At 42.3% G+C, this 18,601-nt stretch overlaps 1 protein-coding gene across 1 annotated transcript; it reads right to left on the bottom strand.

The window, feature by feature from the left end:
* Positions 1–7,796: 7,796 nt before the first annotated feature.
* EIF2S2 (eukaryotic translation initiation factor 2 subunit beta) lies at positions 7,797–18,562 on the bottom strand. Its single transcript, XM_026042495.1, has 9 exons — positions 18,485–18,562; positions 15,192–15,372; positions 14,233–14,336; positions 12,955–13,090; positions 12,536–12,636; positions 11,924–12,072; positions 10,968–11,024; positions 10,091–10,176; positions 7,797–9,353 (listed from the first exon to the last, which is right to left on the bottom strand). The coding sequence occupies exons 1-9, from the start codon at positions 18,497–18,499 to the stop codon at positions 9,178–9,180; spliced, it is 1,005 nt and encodes a 334-aa protein (XP_025898280.1). The 5' UTR covers positions 18,500–18,562; the 3' UTR covers positions 7,797–9,177.
* Positions 18,563–18,601: the final 39 nt, after the last annotated feature.

Raw genomic sequence — 18,601 nt, forward strand, 5'->3', positions numbered from 1 at the left:
AGAAACATGGCCCAACATCTCCCACCCATCTGTAAAGCAAAGACAAAAAAAAATAAAATACTCACCCCAGCAGATCCCCAGTGCCCCACAGGATGGATTCAGAGCTCTGTTGCCAGCACAGGCAGCAACCAAACCTTGCACAGCCCATAATCTTCACTGACTGCAGAGGGGCGACTGATTGTGTTACCAAGTAAATCAGAGATGCTGTATAGCATTTTGTAGAAGAGGAGGGTCAACAAATAATACCCAGCAAAGAGGTTTTTTGTTTTGTTTTTAGTTTAGCTTTGTTTTACCCATGGTAATTAAGGGCCAGAGCACTTGCTAACTGGAGGAAAAGTTGGGACAGTTTATGGTCTCACACATCATGTCAAGCAAGAGGGTGTGGGGCGTGCTCCCCTCCTAGCACAGTTGCTTTATCCCCTGTTCCCTCGTCCCATGAGCTGTCACGGGTGTGTGGTCGCTTCTGGTGAGAAAGGAGCCTGTGCCGCTTCATTGCTGAGCTCTTTGCAATTGCTGGAGGAGAAGGTTGGGAGAAGGAAGGTGCCTGCAGGAAAGCAAGCACGCCAGAGCAGCAGCAACAAAGCCTACGTCCCCTGCTTGGTCAGGCTCCTTGTGCTCCCTTGGAAACGCTCTGTAAAGGCTCAGGGAGCCCTTGCAGAGGGAGAGGGTGCAGGCACCTGCAGGCTGGTGGCACAGACCCCTTTCTTGGCTCAGTGGCACCCTGGACAGGAGGTGACTCCACTCCCTGCGCAGCGCAGTGACGGGCGACCCAGCCCATCTTGGGGGCTCGCTGCTCCCCTCGCTCCAGCATCGTCAGGACAGATCTGAGCAACGAGGTGACTTGCCTGAGCTTCACGAGACTGGCAACAAGGAACACGCTGAGCACAATGCATGTGGGCCCTCAAGCACCGACCCGTATCTCCAAGTTCAAACTGCTTTTGACCTGCCCTAAGCCCTGACGTCGGAGGGTTGCAGCAGGCAGCATGTGGCTTGTCATGGGAACCTTTTTGCACCACGGTGTCCGTCTCTGTGCCGTTTCCTTCTCGATCTTTCATGGCTTTACCCCTTTTTCCCAAGTTCAGAGGTTGATGGGACTGAGACTAATGCAGCACTTTATTCAGATCGGATGTGTCCTTCCCATCTCCTCTCTGGCCCTTTCCCCTCTGAAACACAGCCCCACACCAGGGCTTTGAATCCAGACTGCCATCCTCACCTTCTCCTCCATCAAACACTCCTCAAACAGAGCAGTTTGCTCCTTGCTCCCCACATCTACGGAGGGCTGTGGAAGGGGGACTCCTGCTTCCTATCCCGCACTCAGAGCCAGGCCTCTTCGGCAGCATCGCTCTGAGAAGGGCAGAGAGAAAAATAGGTTGAGGGGGGCAAGGCTTTCTGCCCACAGGGCCGTCCCAGAGCAAGCATGGCTCTTGAAGCACAATGTTGTATTTGCATTTCTTAGTTTAAGATAATTCATGATGGAGTAAAGGGATAACCGTGCTTTCCCCAACCGTTTTTTTTTCCGGTTCCTGTACAATTTATCCATTGTGTTGTACTGAGCCGTTGTAGAGCTGTTTTCTAGGCTTTGAGAGATGAGCTGCAGTTTTTTTGCTATGAACTGACTGTGATGCTGATGTTTGGGAGAAAGGTGACCTTGTACATACAATCCTGTATAATAAAAGAAAGAAATCTAATTTCCTTCTGCTGTCTTCTCTCCTCACTCTCTCCCATCCACACACACAAACACACACACGTTCTCCTGCATGGGGGACAACCTCTGCTACCTTGCCCAGTTCCAGTTCTACCAGTAGGATTGGCTTTATCTTACGCAGTGTCAATTCCCTTGGTGTTTCCCCATAGTTAATGCAACATCTGGGCAGGCTGAAGAAAAGCCATGGCCAAAAATCGAACAACTCCCACTGAATATGTCTCTGGTTTTTGTCTCATGGTCTGGAAAAAGTGCTTTTGTTAAGGCCTTTCCCTACCACGCCGAGATCTTATTAGGAAAGTCCCCAGGCTTGACTCCGTTTCTCACATTCGCTGCCAGGAATGAGCAGCATCAGGTGGTAACAACAGCATTGTCCTTGCTGCAAACAAACCTGAAGGTCTTGAGTCCCCCCTGCCTTGCCTCAACCTCTGGGAAGTAGGTAGGACACACACCAGCTTCCAGGACGTTTTGGGTTTCGCTACAGCTGCAGGTGGCAATAGCAGACATGAATATTTTTTTTTTTTTTTTTTTTTTTGTCTTTCTGCATAGTTATACATTGGCTCTTGGTTGCTTCCACATCACTCGGGGCCAGAACAGAACTGCAGGCAGGGTTTCCATCAAAGACCTCGCAACCCGCTTCAGATGAGGTCTCGATGCCTGGCCCTGGGCTGCACCGCGGTCAGCCCCAAAGTGCAGTGCGGAGTCACTGCACTTCCCCAGTTCCAGCTGTAGAGACTCGATGAGCATCTACAGATATGTCCAGCTGGGGAATATCCAGCTTGGATATGTCCACGATGTCCAGCTGGGAAAATCCTGGCTGAAGATGCTGGTCCCCAGGGAGGACAACCAGTGGTATCAGGAAAAAGCTTTCATCTAGCAAAGCATTCTCTTAGTAGCGCCTTGAAATAGGTAGCAAAGGGTGAAACCAAGGAAATGTAGACTTAGAATAACACCTGCCAGCATTCCCGGTTTCTATGAGTCCTTCTGGCTGCACAAGCCCAGGTAGCAGCTCCAGCACTTGGCACCTCCCTGAAAGGCTGCACTGAAAAAGCAGATCACAGCAGTGGCTGCTGACACACAAAGCTCTGCTACAAAAAAAAAAAAAAAGCTTTGGAAAATTTTGCTCTTAAATCAAGCAAAATAATGGTCCATTGGAAATTGTTCCCATATGGGGGGAAAAAAAAAAAAGCAATAAATCCTTCAAGGAGACATGCCATCCATGCAGAGCAAGAGGCTCCCAATTGTCCCCATCAGGGCTGGTTATCTCCCCCTGCAACCTGATAACCACAGAAGGAAGCCGTGCAGGTCCCCAACACATTGGGTGGCACTGATGGGCCATGTACAAGCAGGACTCTTCTGTTCATGTGCGAAACAGCATATGCTTGCCATCACATTGGATCATAACCTGTCACTGTGCTCATCTAAAATAATCACAGAGAATGATATGTTGCTTTTGGAACTGCCCCTCGCAGCTTCCGAACCGTGCCTTAATAGACCTGAATTAGTCTCCATCAGGAAAAGCATTTCTCCAACAGCAGAGCATATGGAAACAAAGCTGGTAGCTTGGAATCAAGTACTGAAACAGGCTGGAAAAGCACAGGCGTAGTGATTTAGGGCAAAGAAAAGTAGCACTCCTCTGTGAGAAGTGCATTTAAGCTGTGAGGCTTTTAAGCCTGTTTCTGTCTCTCATAACACTGTAACACTCCACTATAATGGACAAAAAAGGAGGCCGGATTTGTTGCCATCATTTCAGCTGTTCTCTGGTAATGTACAGCTTTTCAGTTACACTGTGACCATTTCCCACATCACATTTTTGTGGAATCTTTTTCCGATCCAAGGCACATCTGCATTCTTTTCTTACCAAAAAAACAAATACTGTGTTGTCAAACTAGAAGAAAACTCCAAAGACCAGACAAATCAGAGTCCTGAGTCTTCTCTGACCATAGCTGGGAACTTTCCTAATTGCCATTCCCTTCACGTAATTTAAATATCCACCTTACACATTTGTTAACCGCCAACATTGCCTGTATGTGGAGAGCATCTGCCTGGGCAAATGGCTAAACATCTACCAGTGGTTGATGTTTACCAGTGGGGAACACCTACCTAGGAGTATGTTGAACCTGGGGCAGTTCAGGAGCTGTAGGAGCACAGATACACAGAGGATATGCATTGGTCTTCTTAGTTCCTTAATGAATTAATTTCAAAGCACGAGAGCGTGGGCAGACAACACTTCCTATGAATTCAGATTGCATTCAGATGCACAACGAACCAAGGATGGTGCCCTGGGTATTATAACCCAAATCAGCAAGGTAAACCACACAGCTACTTCTTTAGCAGCTGTTCCCTCAGGTAGTATTTCGGGATAGTAGGAATATTAATGCAAAATCATGTTCCAGCACACAAAAATGACAGGGCTCAGATGGGAGGACCCAGCTCCATCTGCAGAACAGCAGCAGGAGGACCGCGGTGGCTGGGAGATGCCAGCGCAGGAGCCACTTGCTCTGCAGAGGGGACCCCCAGGAGGACAGCAGCTCAGGAGCCGGACAGCACAAACGCTCCACGCATCTAAAGCTCGGCATTGCCTCCCGTTTAATAGTCCTGAGCAGTTCAGGAGAAAGTTGGTGGGTGTCCCTGAATGGTGGTGACTTCCGATCTTCACTGCAGCTCAACTCCTTTCTTATGGCCCCCTTCAAATCCACCCGGGCCAAGGTATGCTCTTACCTGCTCTTGGGCTGCTCAGAAAGACACTTCTCTGCCTGCAGCACTTTCAGGAGGCCCAGAGCTCCAGCCCTAAAACCCATTGTTCTTCAAGCGCCAAAGGTTCTTGCTTGTGGCCAGGATTTCAAGGTCTCCTCCCTCACCTCAGCCAAGCACAGAGGAAAGCGACGTGCTTCAGCATGCACCTCGGTCTGTCTGTGAAAGTGGAGCAGGTCTGGAATCAAAAATGAACCAGTGTTTGCGAAAAAATTAGAAGCAATCTGTTCTGAAGATAAACCTAAAGACAAACCTAAAGCAAGACAAACTCCAGTGGCAGCCACAGCCTTAAACCTGTGATTATTTATCACTGCAAGTGACTGCAGAGATTATTTATCACTGGAAGAGAACCCAGAGATCCTGGCACTGCTCCTTCAGAGGGCTCCTGAGGACCAGGAGGAAAAAAAACAGACAAAAGATACTTTTTCATGGCTTTTGTGCCTTGTTTTCAAACTGGATCACACCTTCTTGCTTTTCTTTCTGTAATGAAGACAAGAAAACTTTATTTTCTTTTTAGAAAAGTGCTATCACAAGAGACCCATAAAACAGCATAAGACACAGCAAGAACCAACTGTGTCACCTAATGCTGCTGTTTTGCTGGACAATAGATTTGTGCAAAGTGCATTTTACCATCACAGTTATTTGGCCCTGCTCCACACTATGAGAAGTGACATGTTTGCACATAGAAGAAGGAAATACAAAAAAACCTGTAACTACACAAAGAAGGGAAACCAGAGGAAGGAAAAAATGGTTGATATTAGCTTGCTTTAATATGGAAGTAAGTTCTCAAAGGAGAAAAGATTTTGAAAAATACAGATTTTTTGCTGCTTCCAACCTGTTGCAGAAACTATGTGTCACAGCTATAATCAGCAACATTAGTTTTCTTAGCTGCTACCCAAAACCTTTTCTCCTCTCTATATCACAGTTGACAGACCTTCAACAGAGTCTGAAAAAGTCTTTGTGATTCATTTTTTAGAACCGAAATAAGCTAATTCAGTGCAGGACAAAGTTTAAAAAATCCAAGGAAGCTGCTTTTGTGCTAGAAAATCCATAGTCAGACCCCATACACTCTCACTACGGGAGATACAACAGGCTGACTAGGGAAGCAACCACACGTTTCTGCTGGATAAATATCAGAAAAATGACAAATAACACAGATGTGAAGTTATTCTTGCTAGGTTTTAGAAGTATGTAGTCGTTTACAATATGCAGAAAGGAAAAGGGAAGAACAGCAAGCTTACACTGCAACTGCTGAGCCTGATACAGTCCTCCTAGGAGAAAGGAAATGACAACGTATTTTCTTCCTGCAAAGAAAATCCAGTTCCTCAAGTCTATGCAGCAGTGACAATTTTTCAGGATCAGTGAAAGGATCTACTTCTGTATAAGAAGATATGCCTAGAGTTTAAGATGGAGACTACAGGGCAAACAGCTCAGGTTCAACCACATTTATATAACATTGTGTGTATATATATATATATATATATATGTAGGTGTATACATACTTATATATTCATATATGTAGCATATATAAATATAGGTGGGTATAGGCAGGTACCTCGGCTGTGTTAACCTGTGTTGAAGTTCATCCAAGAACAGTTTCCCAAGGCTCTAAGGTTGGCCGAATTGCCTCCGAGGGCATTTCCTTGACTTCACTGACTATAAAATGAGTCAGTAAACATGGATTTCTTAGCTGGACTGTGTGGAGCCACTTCAGGGAAAGGGCTTCTACAGATGGGCTGCTTCTCTTATCAACATACTGTATTCAGACTACTGAGAGTACAGATTTTATTTTATGAGAGAAAGTCATGCTGTCTTCTCTGCCACGTAATCTCACAATTTATCCAAAAACCACTTCAGCAACTCGCCCAAAGCAGAGCCATTTGAGAAGAGTCTTTCCTAGGGGTGACAAAAGGGCACCTGGAAGTGGAAAAAAATTCTTGGGGGAAGTATTTGCACTGGAGTAGCTGGAGTGCAAGCCTATTGCCAGGAGAGCTGTTTGCCAAAACTGCAGTCCAGCAGGCAGTTACAGAAAATTATACCCAGCCTGAGCCACGACCTGCTGCTCCAACAACACAGGACTAACCTTCACCACGGTGAAAATAATTCAAAAATAGAAAAGTAAACCATTATTTTGGAATTCAGTGTGACTTCGTAGCTTATTGTCCTCACTGGTGGAAACTGAACTGATAATTCCCACACAGCTGCCCTTTTCTGCTGAATCTCTGCCTTTTATTCTCATCAGCTAGGCCTGAGGAGCTGAGCTCAGACAGCTGGAGAAACGTTACCTAAACACTACAGTTGAGTTCTGGTGAACATAGGTATCAGCATCACACTTGACTTTATATTCTCCTGCTGTTGTTATTTTCCTATCCCTCCACCATGTTTTATCATACCAACTCACATTTTCCAGCAGCTGCAGCCTTTAAAGTCCATTTTCTTCTCCTTGCTGACCACCTTCAACAACCAAACTAACCTGTAAGGTATGTCCGTAATTGACATAAACTATTTGTGACTTGAGAACAAGGCCTGGTGACTCATGCAAAAGTAAACCAGAAACCTCTCCGTTTCAATGGGAACTGCCTGAAATTCTTCCTCACCCTTTCTTTTTTACCAATCCAGGTTTAAAAATGAATACAGCTTCCATGAAATCCTTGCTGTGGCCACAGGTTTCCATAAAGAACTTAGTCCCACCAGATTTCATCCTAGTAATGTGAGTATTATTTCTGCAGAACACAGCACCAGCCATATCGAAGGCAGTTGATCCCATTGTTTCTAGACTGGAGCAGACAGCTAGATCTCTATTTGGTATGGTGACTCTCCAGGAGACTGGAACAAGGTCACCTAACTCTGATGTTCCAATCACCCGTCTATGATGTGGAGATAAAAGCATTTACCTCGCTGAGGTGATTTACGAGTCATCTTATATGGAGAGGGGAGTTATCTTACAAGGACAGGGACATATCATAAATTGACAAGGAGACTCCTTCACAGCTTCCAGGGCTCCAGTGACATACAGCCCTCGAGAGACTCGTCTGTAGGGGCTGGGCTGCAAGATACGTTATACCTTTACTGCTGGAAGTGAGCAGGCTGCAGGAACTTAGACGGGTTTGTTAACATGCAAGAAAACTCAGATGTGACAAAAGATGCAGAGGAAATCAATACATCTGTAGTACAGTGCTCTTTGATACCTCCCAGACACCAGTTCTTCTCTCACTTCCTACAAAAGGCCTTGCTCTATTTGCTAAAGAAAAAAAACAAGGATGCAACAATAATGTTACAAGAGGCACTGATCCTGGCTTTATTCACTTAAAAGGTACATCCAACATTTGTTATAGCTCACTTGAAATTCAAAATGCTTTAAAGAAACCAACTATAAAACCTTGACTTTAAACTTACAGTGCTGTCAAGTTTTCAAATAGCAAGTAAGTGACTTCCCAGCAAAGCCATGTTCTCTATTAACATACAGAGAGAGAGATCAGAATTCAATAGAAACCCTGGAGTTTCTAGTTTCAGATGAATTGACCTTAGAACTACCACCAGTTTCTTCCAGGAATAGGTTACTCTGTTACCTGAAGCGACTGGCACCAGGGTTCCCGAGTTATTCTTACAGCTTACGCTGACCCTGTTATGTTTTAGAGGCTGACTAAAACTTTCTTCTTTTGCCTGCCATGGTATTCTAGCAGGACAGTCCCCATGTGCATCTGTGCACTCTGCAGCTGTAGCAAAACTCCTACAGCACCTTCAAAGCTAGCTAGGACAGCACTATGTGTATCCCCATAGACTATGGATACCGACTGACAGTGGAAAGAAGTGCAGGTTTTGTATCAAACATATCAGTGTGTTCATCAAACTCAAACTACTTGGCAATATCTTCTGTAACTTCAAAATTCAAATGACAGTGCATTAGAGCCACCACGTAATGATGCTACCTGTATCCTTTTTTTGCTGCATTTCATTAATTCTTTTTTAAAAATGGTAAAGAGTGCAGGGCTTATGAAAAGTTTCTATGAAATTGCAAAATTTAGTACTATGATGCTATGCAAGCCTACAACATAAGTTTATTAACTCTATGTTAAAATTCAGCATCAGTATGGTGTCTAAACTACTCCAAAGTTATGTTCTCCATAATTAAGCAGTGTCAATGTCCTGAAGCCACTTTCTGTGCAAAATGCTTTTTTAAATTAGTATGGCTAAAGAAGCAGGAGCAGTTCCCATGTTGGTATCCCTGGTACGTAACCAATTTCTCCATTTAGTGGTAACCTCCCTAAAATAAGCTTGTTTGGCAAAAACAAAATAACCTTTATCTTAAACCTTATTCTGGGTCTTCAGACATAGTTCAATTGCATGATCTGCAGAACACACCAGCCACTCCATGAACTGTTTAAAGAGGAAACTGAAGGAAAAATCCAAATCAAAAGAAACTCACTGTTATAGTATCTTTAATTTATCTCTTGTTTTACAGAAGTCTCAAAGAATTAAAAAGCACCTCCTTTTCCACCACGTTCCTTATAGTTGGTAAAGCATATTCAATGAGCAAATGTATGTGAACAGCTTGAGGATCTGCATCTTGCAAGGATTTCACAGACCAACCAAATCAAAAGCCAAATTTCTCGTAGTTTTTACAATCTTGTTTTAATACAATGGTAAATCCATTCCGATTGTAAACCTGTCCAGTCATATCTCCCCAGAACACTTTGCAAAATCCAGTGTTGATTAGCAAACTAGTTAGCTTTGGCACGGAGCTGTGCTCTCTTGCCTGTGACAGCCTGGAAACCAGTTTTGATGCTGGCGACGGAGCAGCGAGAGTGGCAGGTCTCACACTGCAAGAAGTATAATCTGGTGTCCTTCTGTAGAATTGTGTCTGGCGAGCGACACGTATGACAGGTGACATACTCCTCTGCAGAAAAGGAATTAAGGAGTAATTAAAAGATAATGCATTCTCAGCAAACAAATCAGCACTTCTTCAGCTTTTAGTGTAACAGCTGTCTCGAAAGTCCGTTCAAATGCATCTAATAATTTGTAATTGCTTATCATGGAGATAACAGGCTTGGGCAACCTAAAAATTGCCCTGGCTCGCAAAGTTTTTCCCTGATACTTTGTGCACTGACATCAATTTTTCAAAAATAATAACCTGTTAAGCCTAGCTTTCCACAACTTTCTCTGCCGAAACAACAAAAGTTGCATTCTCAGATGCCAGCAGCTCTTGCGAAGCCACAAAACTGTTGAAAGCATCATTTTTTGCTACACAGAAAAAATGTGTCCTGCTAGTCAAAGGATCCCAAGTCTTCTGCACTTGTTAGTTAACAAGCACCATAAACTAAAAATAGTCACAGCTACTGTTATTTTTAATATTCTTCCCCAAAGCAATGAAATGAAAGTCAGATGAAAATAAGCAAGGCTCAAACACTCACTAGCTTCCTTGGTATACCACAGTGCCAGGGCAGAGTAAGTCTTGCTTGTTACTATAACAAGATAAGCAGTCTGTACTTCTATTATTCCATCATTAACCAGGAGCACAGTAGTAGCTATTCATCACAGGGCTTCCACAACACACGTGCAGTGGAGCACATGGCCCTAACACAACTGGAATGGGCTTTGGAGAAATCTATAGCGGAAAAGGAAAATTGTACTTACTGATATATCTTCTCAAGACATTTTCTATCTGTTTTTGCTGAAATCTTCCTTTGATTACAAGTTGGTTGTTACCATCTATGGAACCACTAATTTAAAAGAAAATGAGTTAAGTATTTTGATTTACAGGAGACATCAAGTTAACCAAAAAAAAAAAATGAAGCAAGTTAACTGATAACACTCTTCAAAGCAAGTATCTACCAAAATTACTTTGTGGAAAAAGCTGCAAAATTCTGAAGACATCTGAAAACCTATACAAAGTTTTAGCCAAACAACATCCTTATTACAGCACTACCAAACTCTAGCACCAGCCACATAATTATCAGAAAATCAGAAGTTTACAGAATGGGGAATTTGCACTGATTTCTCTCGCAACAGTGACTAAGACAACTCTCTCTACTGAGGTGTAACGTAAGATCCTTTCCTAGCCATTCTGATACAAGAAAGTTGGTCTTTTTTTTTTTTTAGAACTTGGAGCGAAAGAGAATTCAATACTCAAAACACATGGGCACTCATTCATTAGGCAATGAATGACAAATGAACAGACAATGAAATACACACTATGAAGTCTCCGGCTAAAGTCATATAAAAGCAACCAAGTGACTTTACTAAGACAGACATATTTAACAGCAGCATTGGACAGAATAACCAGCCACAGACCCTCAAGACTTGCCATTAGGCAGTTGGGCATTTCCCTCTCCTTATCTACTGCACAGCTGCTTAGCAAGATACAAGCCACAGCTATCCCTGTCTGCCTGGGACGAGCAGCCCTGCTAGCAGAGCATATTTGAGAAAGGTCCCAGAAAGGGAATTCAAAACTTTATCCAAACCACTCCCAGAAACTTTACATGCACTCACGTGGGACTCCCATGTGTCTTACCTTGTACCCAATTCTGCCAACAAAAATGCCAGGAGATGTTTTGGCTGACGATGTAATCTAAAAATAAAAGTAAAGATATCCTTAACATTCTCCTTCAGAGAAATCTGATATTTGTACAGGAATGGCAGGCTAAAGTGATCTTAAATTACCAAGTTTGTATGAGAGTAGCCCCAAAAGGTCTGCACCAGAGAGCATAGGCAGATATGACTGAGGACACAATAAGATGAAACAGTTTACAAGAAAAAGAACAACTTTCTGTAGCTACTATGATTGTTAAGTTCTATATTTGAGATTTTGCTATTCTTACTAGACATACACATCCCATACCATGAAAAAAGAGATCATTAAATATCCGTTTTAGTAAGCTACTCAGATCCTCAGTAAAATTTTATCAAGACTGTCTTCTGACACTTATAAAAAAATTAGATGTTGCAATCCCAGAAATGCCCACACAGAACAAAACTGTCTTCTCCAGAAATAATTAAGATGGAGATTAATTTTTACAGAAAGTGTTGCAGCAAACAAAAAAAAAAAAAAAAAAAAAAAATCGAAATTTACAACACTTTACAGAATAGCAGCAGTATTTGCAGTTTGAAAGCTCAAGGAATACAAAAAAAACCAAAAACATTCCCCTCACCCCAAGATTTGAAAGCAAATACCACTGGTGACTCAACTATGCAGACTTCTTGGAAATCAGTTAGCCCACAATAGCAATAGATCTAATTTCAATCCAATGCAAGTCCAGAACTTTCACAATTCACAGAATTCAAGTGCAACCATATCAATTACCACTTCTGAAAGCTGAAGTGGTACAGCTTGATAGTTATCTTAACACAGAAAAATGTAGAGGAAAGGAATAGCGAGATTGAAATAGCTTTTAGTTTACTTCTAGTTCCCCATAGCTTGGGGTTTCCCTTCTCCCACACCTCCAAAGATTGTAAAATTGTAAAACTTACAATTTGCAGATATCTGTAAAGTTGACAAAAGATGTTTTCTTGGTCCCTACTCTTACAACCTGTGGAGGCTTCATGACAAATTTTCTTTTTTCTCCAGCTACCATATCTGGATTCTTTTCCCGCATGATGTTAAATACTCTATTGAGCAACTGCAAAAACAGGCGGTCATATCAGTATCTCACATCTCTCAAAGAAAGTACAATTATTTCCGACAAAAACTCAAAACAGTGTTCATTATGAACATTAAACTCGTTGCCCATTAGTGTTTTGCCCATGCCTTTGAACACCCAAAAAGCAGAACAAACAAACAAACAAAATCACAAAAAAACCCCACCATGCTTTTGCAAAAAGTAAAATCTGTTTTTCCTGGGATTTACCGCTTAAAGTAAAAATATCTCAGTCTGTCTACAGAGCTGTTTTAACTAGGACTAACATTTCCCTATATGAAAATTAACCACAATAAAAGATGCACTTCTCATTTTTCTATTCATGAGTTTCTGTCTACAAGTCCTTTAATCTTCAGTTGCAAACAGGATATGGAAGCAAATGGCCTATCACTGCTGGTGTGTATTATCATGGCAGGTATTCTGAAAGCCTTCTGAACATTATTACCTCATCGTATGTGTAGTCCCTTTCTGAGCCTGCCCACGCAGGTCCTGACTGAAGGCTAAAAGAAATTCCATCATCCTTTTTGCTATCTTCATCTTCAAAGGCTGTAAAGAAAGTTGTTTGAGAGTCATTAAGAAAAAAAGAAATATTTCTTTAATCTTGGGCTTATGCTATTTCTGAAAGGCACACTAGAGAAGACCCCACTAACACAGCGGCACAAGTTTTCCCTGTTTGTCTGTCTACACAGGTCATCAGCACAAACAGGGAATTCATACAGTGCTTCTATAGAACATATTCCTGATAAAGTAATGGATAACACAATGAATTTTGAATCAAAGACACATTCGAACAGAAATTATTCACCTACAACTCAGACTATATTTTGTTTTCAACACTCCCACTGAGCAAGGTTAGAATTTTACCTTCATCCTTCTCCATTATTTCATCTTCATCTGGAAACTTTACATTCTTCTTCTTCTTCTTTTTATTGCCCAGCATGATATCAAGGTCATCTTCAGGTTCTACTGTCTCTGGTACATCCCCCTCAATTTTTAAATCCTGCAAAGAAAAATAATAAAAATATATTTTACAGCTTTCCATGAAGCAAAAATCTTTATGGCAAAGCATTAGGAACAGTACTAGTAGCATCTTATACTAGATGCTAATGGATGGTAGATACTAATAGTACCCACCGTATCCTGAAGTGTAACAGATTTAACTGGAGACTAAACTAGGACTAGATTTTTAAATGCCAAGCTCTCTAGATGCAATAAGGTGCATGTGACTAACACAACACAGCAGTTTTATATTAAAACTTAAACTGTTTCCTTTAGATTACACAATTTCCAAATCTACGCAGATGAAAATCTTCTGACCTAACTTTTGATTGGTCAAATACAAGGTCACACTACACTTGCCTAAAGGCATCAACCAAACTAAGACATAAAAGGAACAAAACATCCTACACTGCAGAAACGCTAAGTTAAAGCAAGGCTGTTCTGCCTGGAGCCAGGGCAATTTGTTATCATAGTTCCTGCCTAGAAGAAAACATGTTTCTGCACATATGAAGAACATAGAACAAACATTTAGCGCTTCTGCGGCAGATCAGAGGGACATTTTCTTGCCAAAGCCGCATAATCTTAAAAATAGGCTTACATATAACATTTCTCTCTGCACTTGCTTACTGAGCTTGCCATTTATACTGACATCATCATACCAGAACAAGACTTGGAATAAAATTTCAGAAGAGTAAAAATATCCTGTACACATTCTGGAACACTGAGAACAGTAGCCAACCTTTTTTAAAGCAAAAAAGTAAAAACAGATTTCTTAGCAAATGTAGCCTTCACTTAAAGTGCTGGCCTTTAGAGGACAATTTTGCACACAGCATCATCCACTTACTCCTCTCACTCCCGAAGACTCTCGCCCATATCCGATGTCCTTACTACAAACTACAAAATTATTTGCTCTTCTTACTTATTAGTTTCATGCCTTGGCAAAAAGCCTTCAGTAGCAGCACATTAAACATATTAAGCAGAGCTTACGATTCACTGCATCTTTCGTACGTAATAAGTTCAAGTACTAATTGAATCAAGACATAATCACAAACTCCAAAGAACTTCTGCATAGTCAGTCCCCAGAAATATGAAAGTAAGGAAGTTTTCTGCAACAGATAGGATAGCTCAGCTTTGTAAACAGACCTTTACACCTTCCTCTGCTTCATCTATGTCAAATATCTTTTTTGTTTTTTTCTTCTTTTTCTTTTGATTGAAGAAGTTTAGATCATCCAGGTCATCTGTTGTATCTAAAAAGCAAAGCATTGGCAAATGAAACAATGGTATTTATAACTGCAGTAACAGTTTATAAAGTTTTATATTCACTTCTGCAATTGAAGTCTGCAATGAAAACATTACAGTAAGACAGAGTGATCTCTAATCGCTATGAAAATTTTTTAAGCTTCAAAGAGGTAATTTCCCTCTACCCCAAAAACACCTCAGTACCATTTCACAGTGGTTACATATTTTCAAGTGCTTAATCTTTCCTGCTCCTGTACAAGGGAAACTAGCTACATTCATCTCTAAGGAAGAGATGCTTAGAAAAAAAAAAATTGAAGAGAAAACTGAAGTTGGAATGTTTAGTTTCTCTGGTCTACAGGAGTAGCCAAATTTATCTGCAAACTGGGTTTAAGTTAACAGTATTCCCTTAATTGAGTCATTGTGGCACTGGTCTCAATCAAAAAATACACATGTTCAGTCACATGTTTATATACACTATAAAAGCTTATTATGGCATTCACAATTGTCCAAAAACTAAAAACTCTGTTAATCACACTTCAGACTACTATGGCAACTACTGTTATCTGGAAGATTTAAAACCCTGTCTTACAATTTTAGAGGTTCCTTTTCCATTGTCTCAGTCAAAAGATTGCATTACAGTTAAGAAAGCAGAATTTATGCAAGCTAATGGTAATATGCTTCTGAACATTTTAGCCAGCAGAAGGAAAATACGCCCTTCGCATGTGCCGAGTCCCTAAACACAAGTCCCTGAACAAGTTAGAATGACAGCGTTATACGTTATGATGGCAAAATCTTGAAACGAGGCTTCTGAACTCAGAATACAGGATTACTTTTGGCAGTTTATCTGCAAGGATTTACTTTACCTTTCTTCCTGCTGTCTTCTTCATCTGCTTCCACATCTTTGTCCTCTGCTGGCTCTGGTTCAACTTCTTTTGTTTCTGACTGCTGTGTCTCTTCTGCTTGTGTATCGCCTCCTTCTTCATCCAGCATGAAGGGCTTCTTCTTTTTCTTTTTCTTCTTGCTCATGGTAGGATCGAAAATCATCTGTAAGAGTGAAATGTTCATTAGCAGCATTATAATCACCTACCACTTAATATTCAGAATATCTTTAAGTTTCTCTCCACATTCCTTCAGTTAGCAGGATTGTTCTTTGACTCCAAGCTCAACTATGTGTTTTTCTAGACACATGACAATGTAATACAAGCTAGCTCAGCTCAAAACAGTAACTGCATATGCTTCTCTAAAAACATCACGATTTTTGATCCAAGGCATAACTAATGTGACAAATTACAATATTAAAAAGATTTGTGTGATAGTTGATTCTGCTGCTTTTTCAACAACAGTCAAGATTTCAAGTTTGCTGCTGTCTGATTAACAGTTTATGTGAAAATACATTAGAGCAAGTCTGTGGCAGAATAGCCATCAGCTTCTTCCTCATTTTTGTTAATATAATGAACTGAAATTTTAAAGAAAGTCTACTGGAAGGAACTGCTGACCCTCTCAGCATCACAAAAGATCAACACATACCAAAATTTAGTTATATGCTAGTGCTTGGTACTTCCATTTCTAAGAGCCATTTTTTTGCTATTCTGATGTCAGTTTGCTACATCCACCCGGCACATTTTCACATCATTTAATACATTAATTTTAGATATACAATAGAACTCTTCTTCCATTCATCATTTTATATATAAGAGAAACTGTTCCCACAGAGAGTTAAAATTCAACATTATTAATACTCTGACACATGAAAGTATCATCACTCCATCAGATGAACGACTCTTCAACTGCTAGTTTTCTTAAATTCTGAATTTTTGTCCATGAAACAATTGTTTTCTCAGACTTCACACTCTCTTGTGTTTGATCTTCTTGCAGTATTCTGGAACTCACATATTTAGTAAAGGGTCTAAACTAAGCCACTGAAAGGCAGTAAATTGCATATATGCGTGTTTGAAGCACAGCATGGTAAAAAATGTTTCCAACGTGCAGTACTGAAACCCAAGGTTTTCAAACTGCTGAAGCATGTCTTGAGTTACACACACTGGGCTAAGAGGATTTTCAAGAAGTTCTGTCAGCTGGCTCCCCTCTAGTGCTTAGACTCTTGTATGAATCACATTCTTGTTATACACAACAATCAAAGACTGCATACAACCGGTTATACTGTCTTCTGGTTTCCTCTTTGCTTGATGAAAGACTGAAAGCTGCTGCATAGGCAACAGCGCACCGCTTTGGAAGCGAGCCTGAGAATACCAGTTCCAAAGTTATGACTCATTTCAACGAGGAAGCTTCGCAAACCTCCAAAGAGCTACCTCTTGCATCTTCTTGCGTGTTTAAACATAAGATGACATTTAGATCAGGTGTAATAACTTCCAAGAAAGAACTGCCGCCTCCCCTAAATCACTCTTCTTTCTTCAAGAAAGAAGACACCCTTCAGCCTGAACTGCCATAAACAACTTGCGTTTACAACAGCTTTCTGCAGTAATACACTAAATGAAAGTTAACACTAAAAGAGGACTTGTGAACTCTAGGGCTAGCTTTAATTACCAACTCTAAAGCCACTGGAACCACTGGCCTCGTAGCCCCATGGCCTACTCAACTCCGTAGCAGATGCCATATCCACCCAGCCAGGTCAAGCCAAGCTTCTACAAACGCCAACTTGGACACTTCATAGTCCAAGCACAACTGCTAAGACATAAGACACTGCTACTTTAAACTGCTGGGATAGTGGCATAGGCCGGGCACAGCAGAGGTCACAAATTAATCATAATTCACTGGCCTGGATAGACATGGGCATGTCTACTAGGTACACAGCTCTGCATTGATAAAGTTAGTCCAGCTATCCTTACACTACTCTGCCTTGTGTACAGCACAAGATCTTTAAGATTAGTCTATGCTAGTCCATTACAGCATTTTAGCATCAATAAGAGACTATCTGGTTCCAACATGGAAACATATGCACCGAGTCTCACGCACCCATATCTCCGAAAGATTTAATAGGGACACTTCAAAAATCTTAACTGCTACCATTTCTGTTCTCTGTCAGTCTGCCTGATAAAGCAAGGCAAAGGTAACTTTGATAATACCTAAGAAAAAAACCTTGCTTTAACAGCACATAAGAGATTCCTAAGAGGTAAATTCCAGATTAAATGCTCTATGGTCTGATCATTTGATGCAAGTATTGCAGGTCCCTGATTTCTCAAAGCAGAGTATGCTCCAGGTGTCAGAGCTGCAGGTCTGCATGGACCCAGTGGCATTCAAATGTACTGTGTTCCAGCTAGGAGTTTAAGCACTTGAAAAGTTGAGTCTCAGCTACACTTGAAAAAATTAGCAATCACACTTTCTCATTTATCACATAGAACAAAAACATATTTGGTGTTTCAAGGCTAGAACAATCAGGCTTTGGTCAGAAGGAAAAGCTAAGAATCATGTAGGTATTTAAAGCAACACTAGAAAGAAGATACAAGACCAAAAGCAGCCATCTCATGGCCTTCAGCCAGTGCAGCTTCCCACAGGCTACAGTCTTCTGCCAAGGACTCCTCATATATGCAGTACATTCCTGCTCCTCATAAAAGCAGCTGAAACACAGTTAGCAAAAGCACCAAGATATAACATTTTCGAGTGCTGCAAACTCAGAGATGGACGCATCCATTTTCCTGGAACTGCCTTGGGCTCAAACCATTGGGACCTGGAAAGCATGAGGGTCTCGTAAGCAACAACGCTGCTATTTAGCGCAAAGAATCCAAGAAGAGACAAGGTAAGTCCCCAAAGAGAGAGAAGCAAGAGAACAGCCTGGACGCTAAATATCGTTAGAGGCCGAAGCAGGCCGGGAGCGGGGGGGCTCCCCTGCTGCCCTCCCCGCCCCCGCGGCCGGGCAGCGCCCGGGGCTCCGGCAGCCTCCAGGCTTCCTGCTCCCGCGGCCCCCGCCGAGACGGCAGCAGGCGCAGCCTCCGCGCCGCGCCAGGGGCGTCGCTGCCCCTGACACCGAGCGGCGGGAGCCGCCTCGAGGGCCGGCAGGGCCGGCGCCATGGCCTGCCCGGCGAGGCCGCGCTTAGGCCGCGCCCGGCGCAGGCCTCAGGTCCGGCTCTGCCGCATGGCGGCGGCGCGGGCTCGGCACCGACTCCTTCTCGACGGCAGCGGCGGCGGCGCTGGGCCTCACCTCGTCCCCCGACATGGCTGCGGGCAGGCGGGCGGAGCGGCGGCTGAAGCGCGGGGTCCCTCTCCACTCAACCGTTGCCCGCGACCGCCGCGCTCGCCTCTTGCATCAGCGCCCAGC

This window comes from Nothoprocta perdicaria, unplaced genomic scaffold (assembly GCF_003342845.1).
Source record: "Nothoprocta perdicaria isolate Ctin4 unplaced genomic scaffold, notPer1 scaffold_305, whole genome shotgun sequence".
NCBI lineage: Eukaryota > Metazoa > Chordata > Aves > Tinamiformes > Tinamidae > Nothoprocta > Nothoprocta perdicaria.

Coding starts and splice junctions, on each gene's coding strand:
- EIF2S2 (XM_026042495.1), bottom strand. Junction 14,337..15,191: donor AGAAGACAGCAGGAAGAAAG/GTAAAGTAAATC, acceptor TTTGCTTTTTAG/ATACAACAGATGACCTGGAT. Junction 13,091..14,232: donor AAGCAGAGGAAGGTGTAAAG/GTCTGTTTACAA, acceptor TTTTCTTTGCAG/GATTTAAAAATTGAGGGGGA.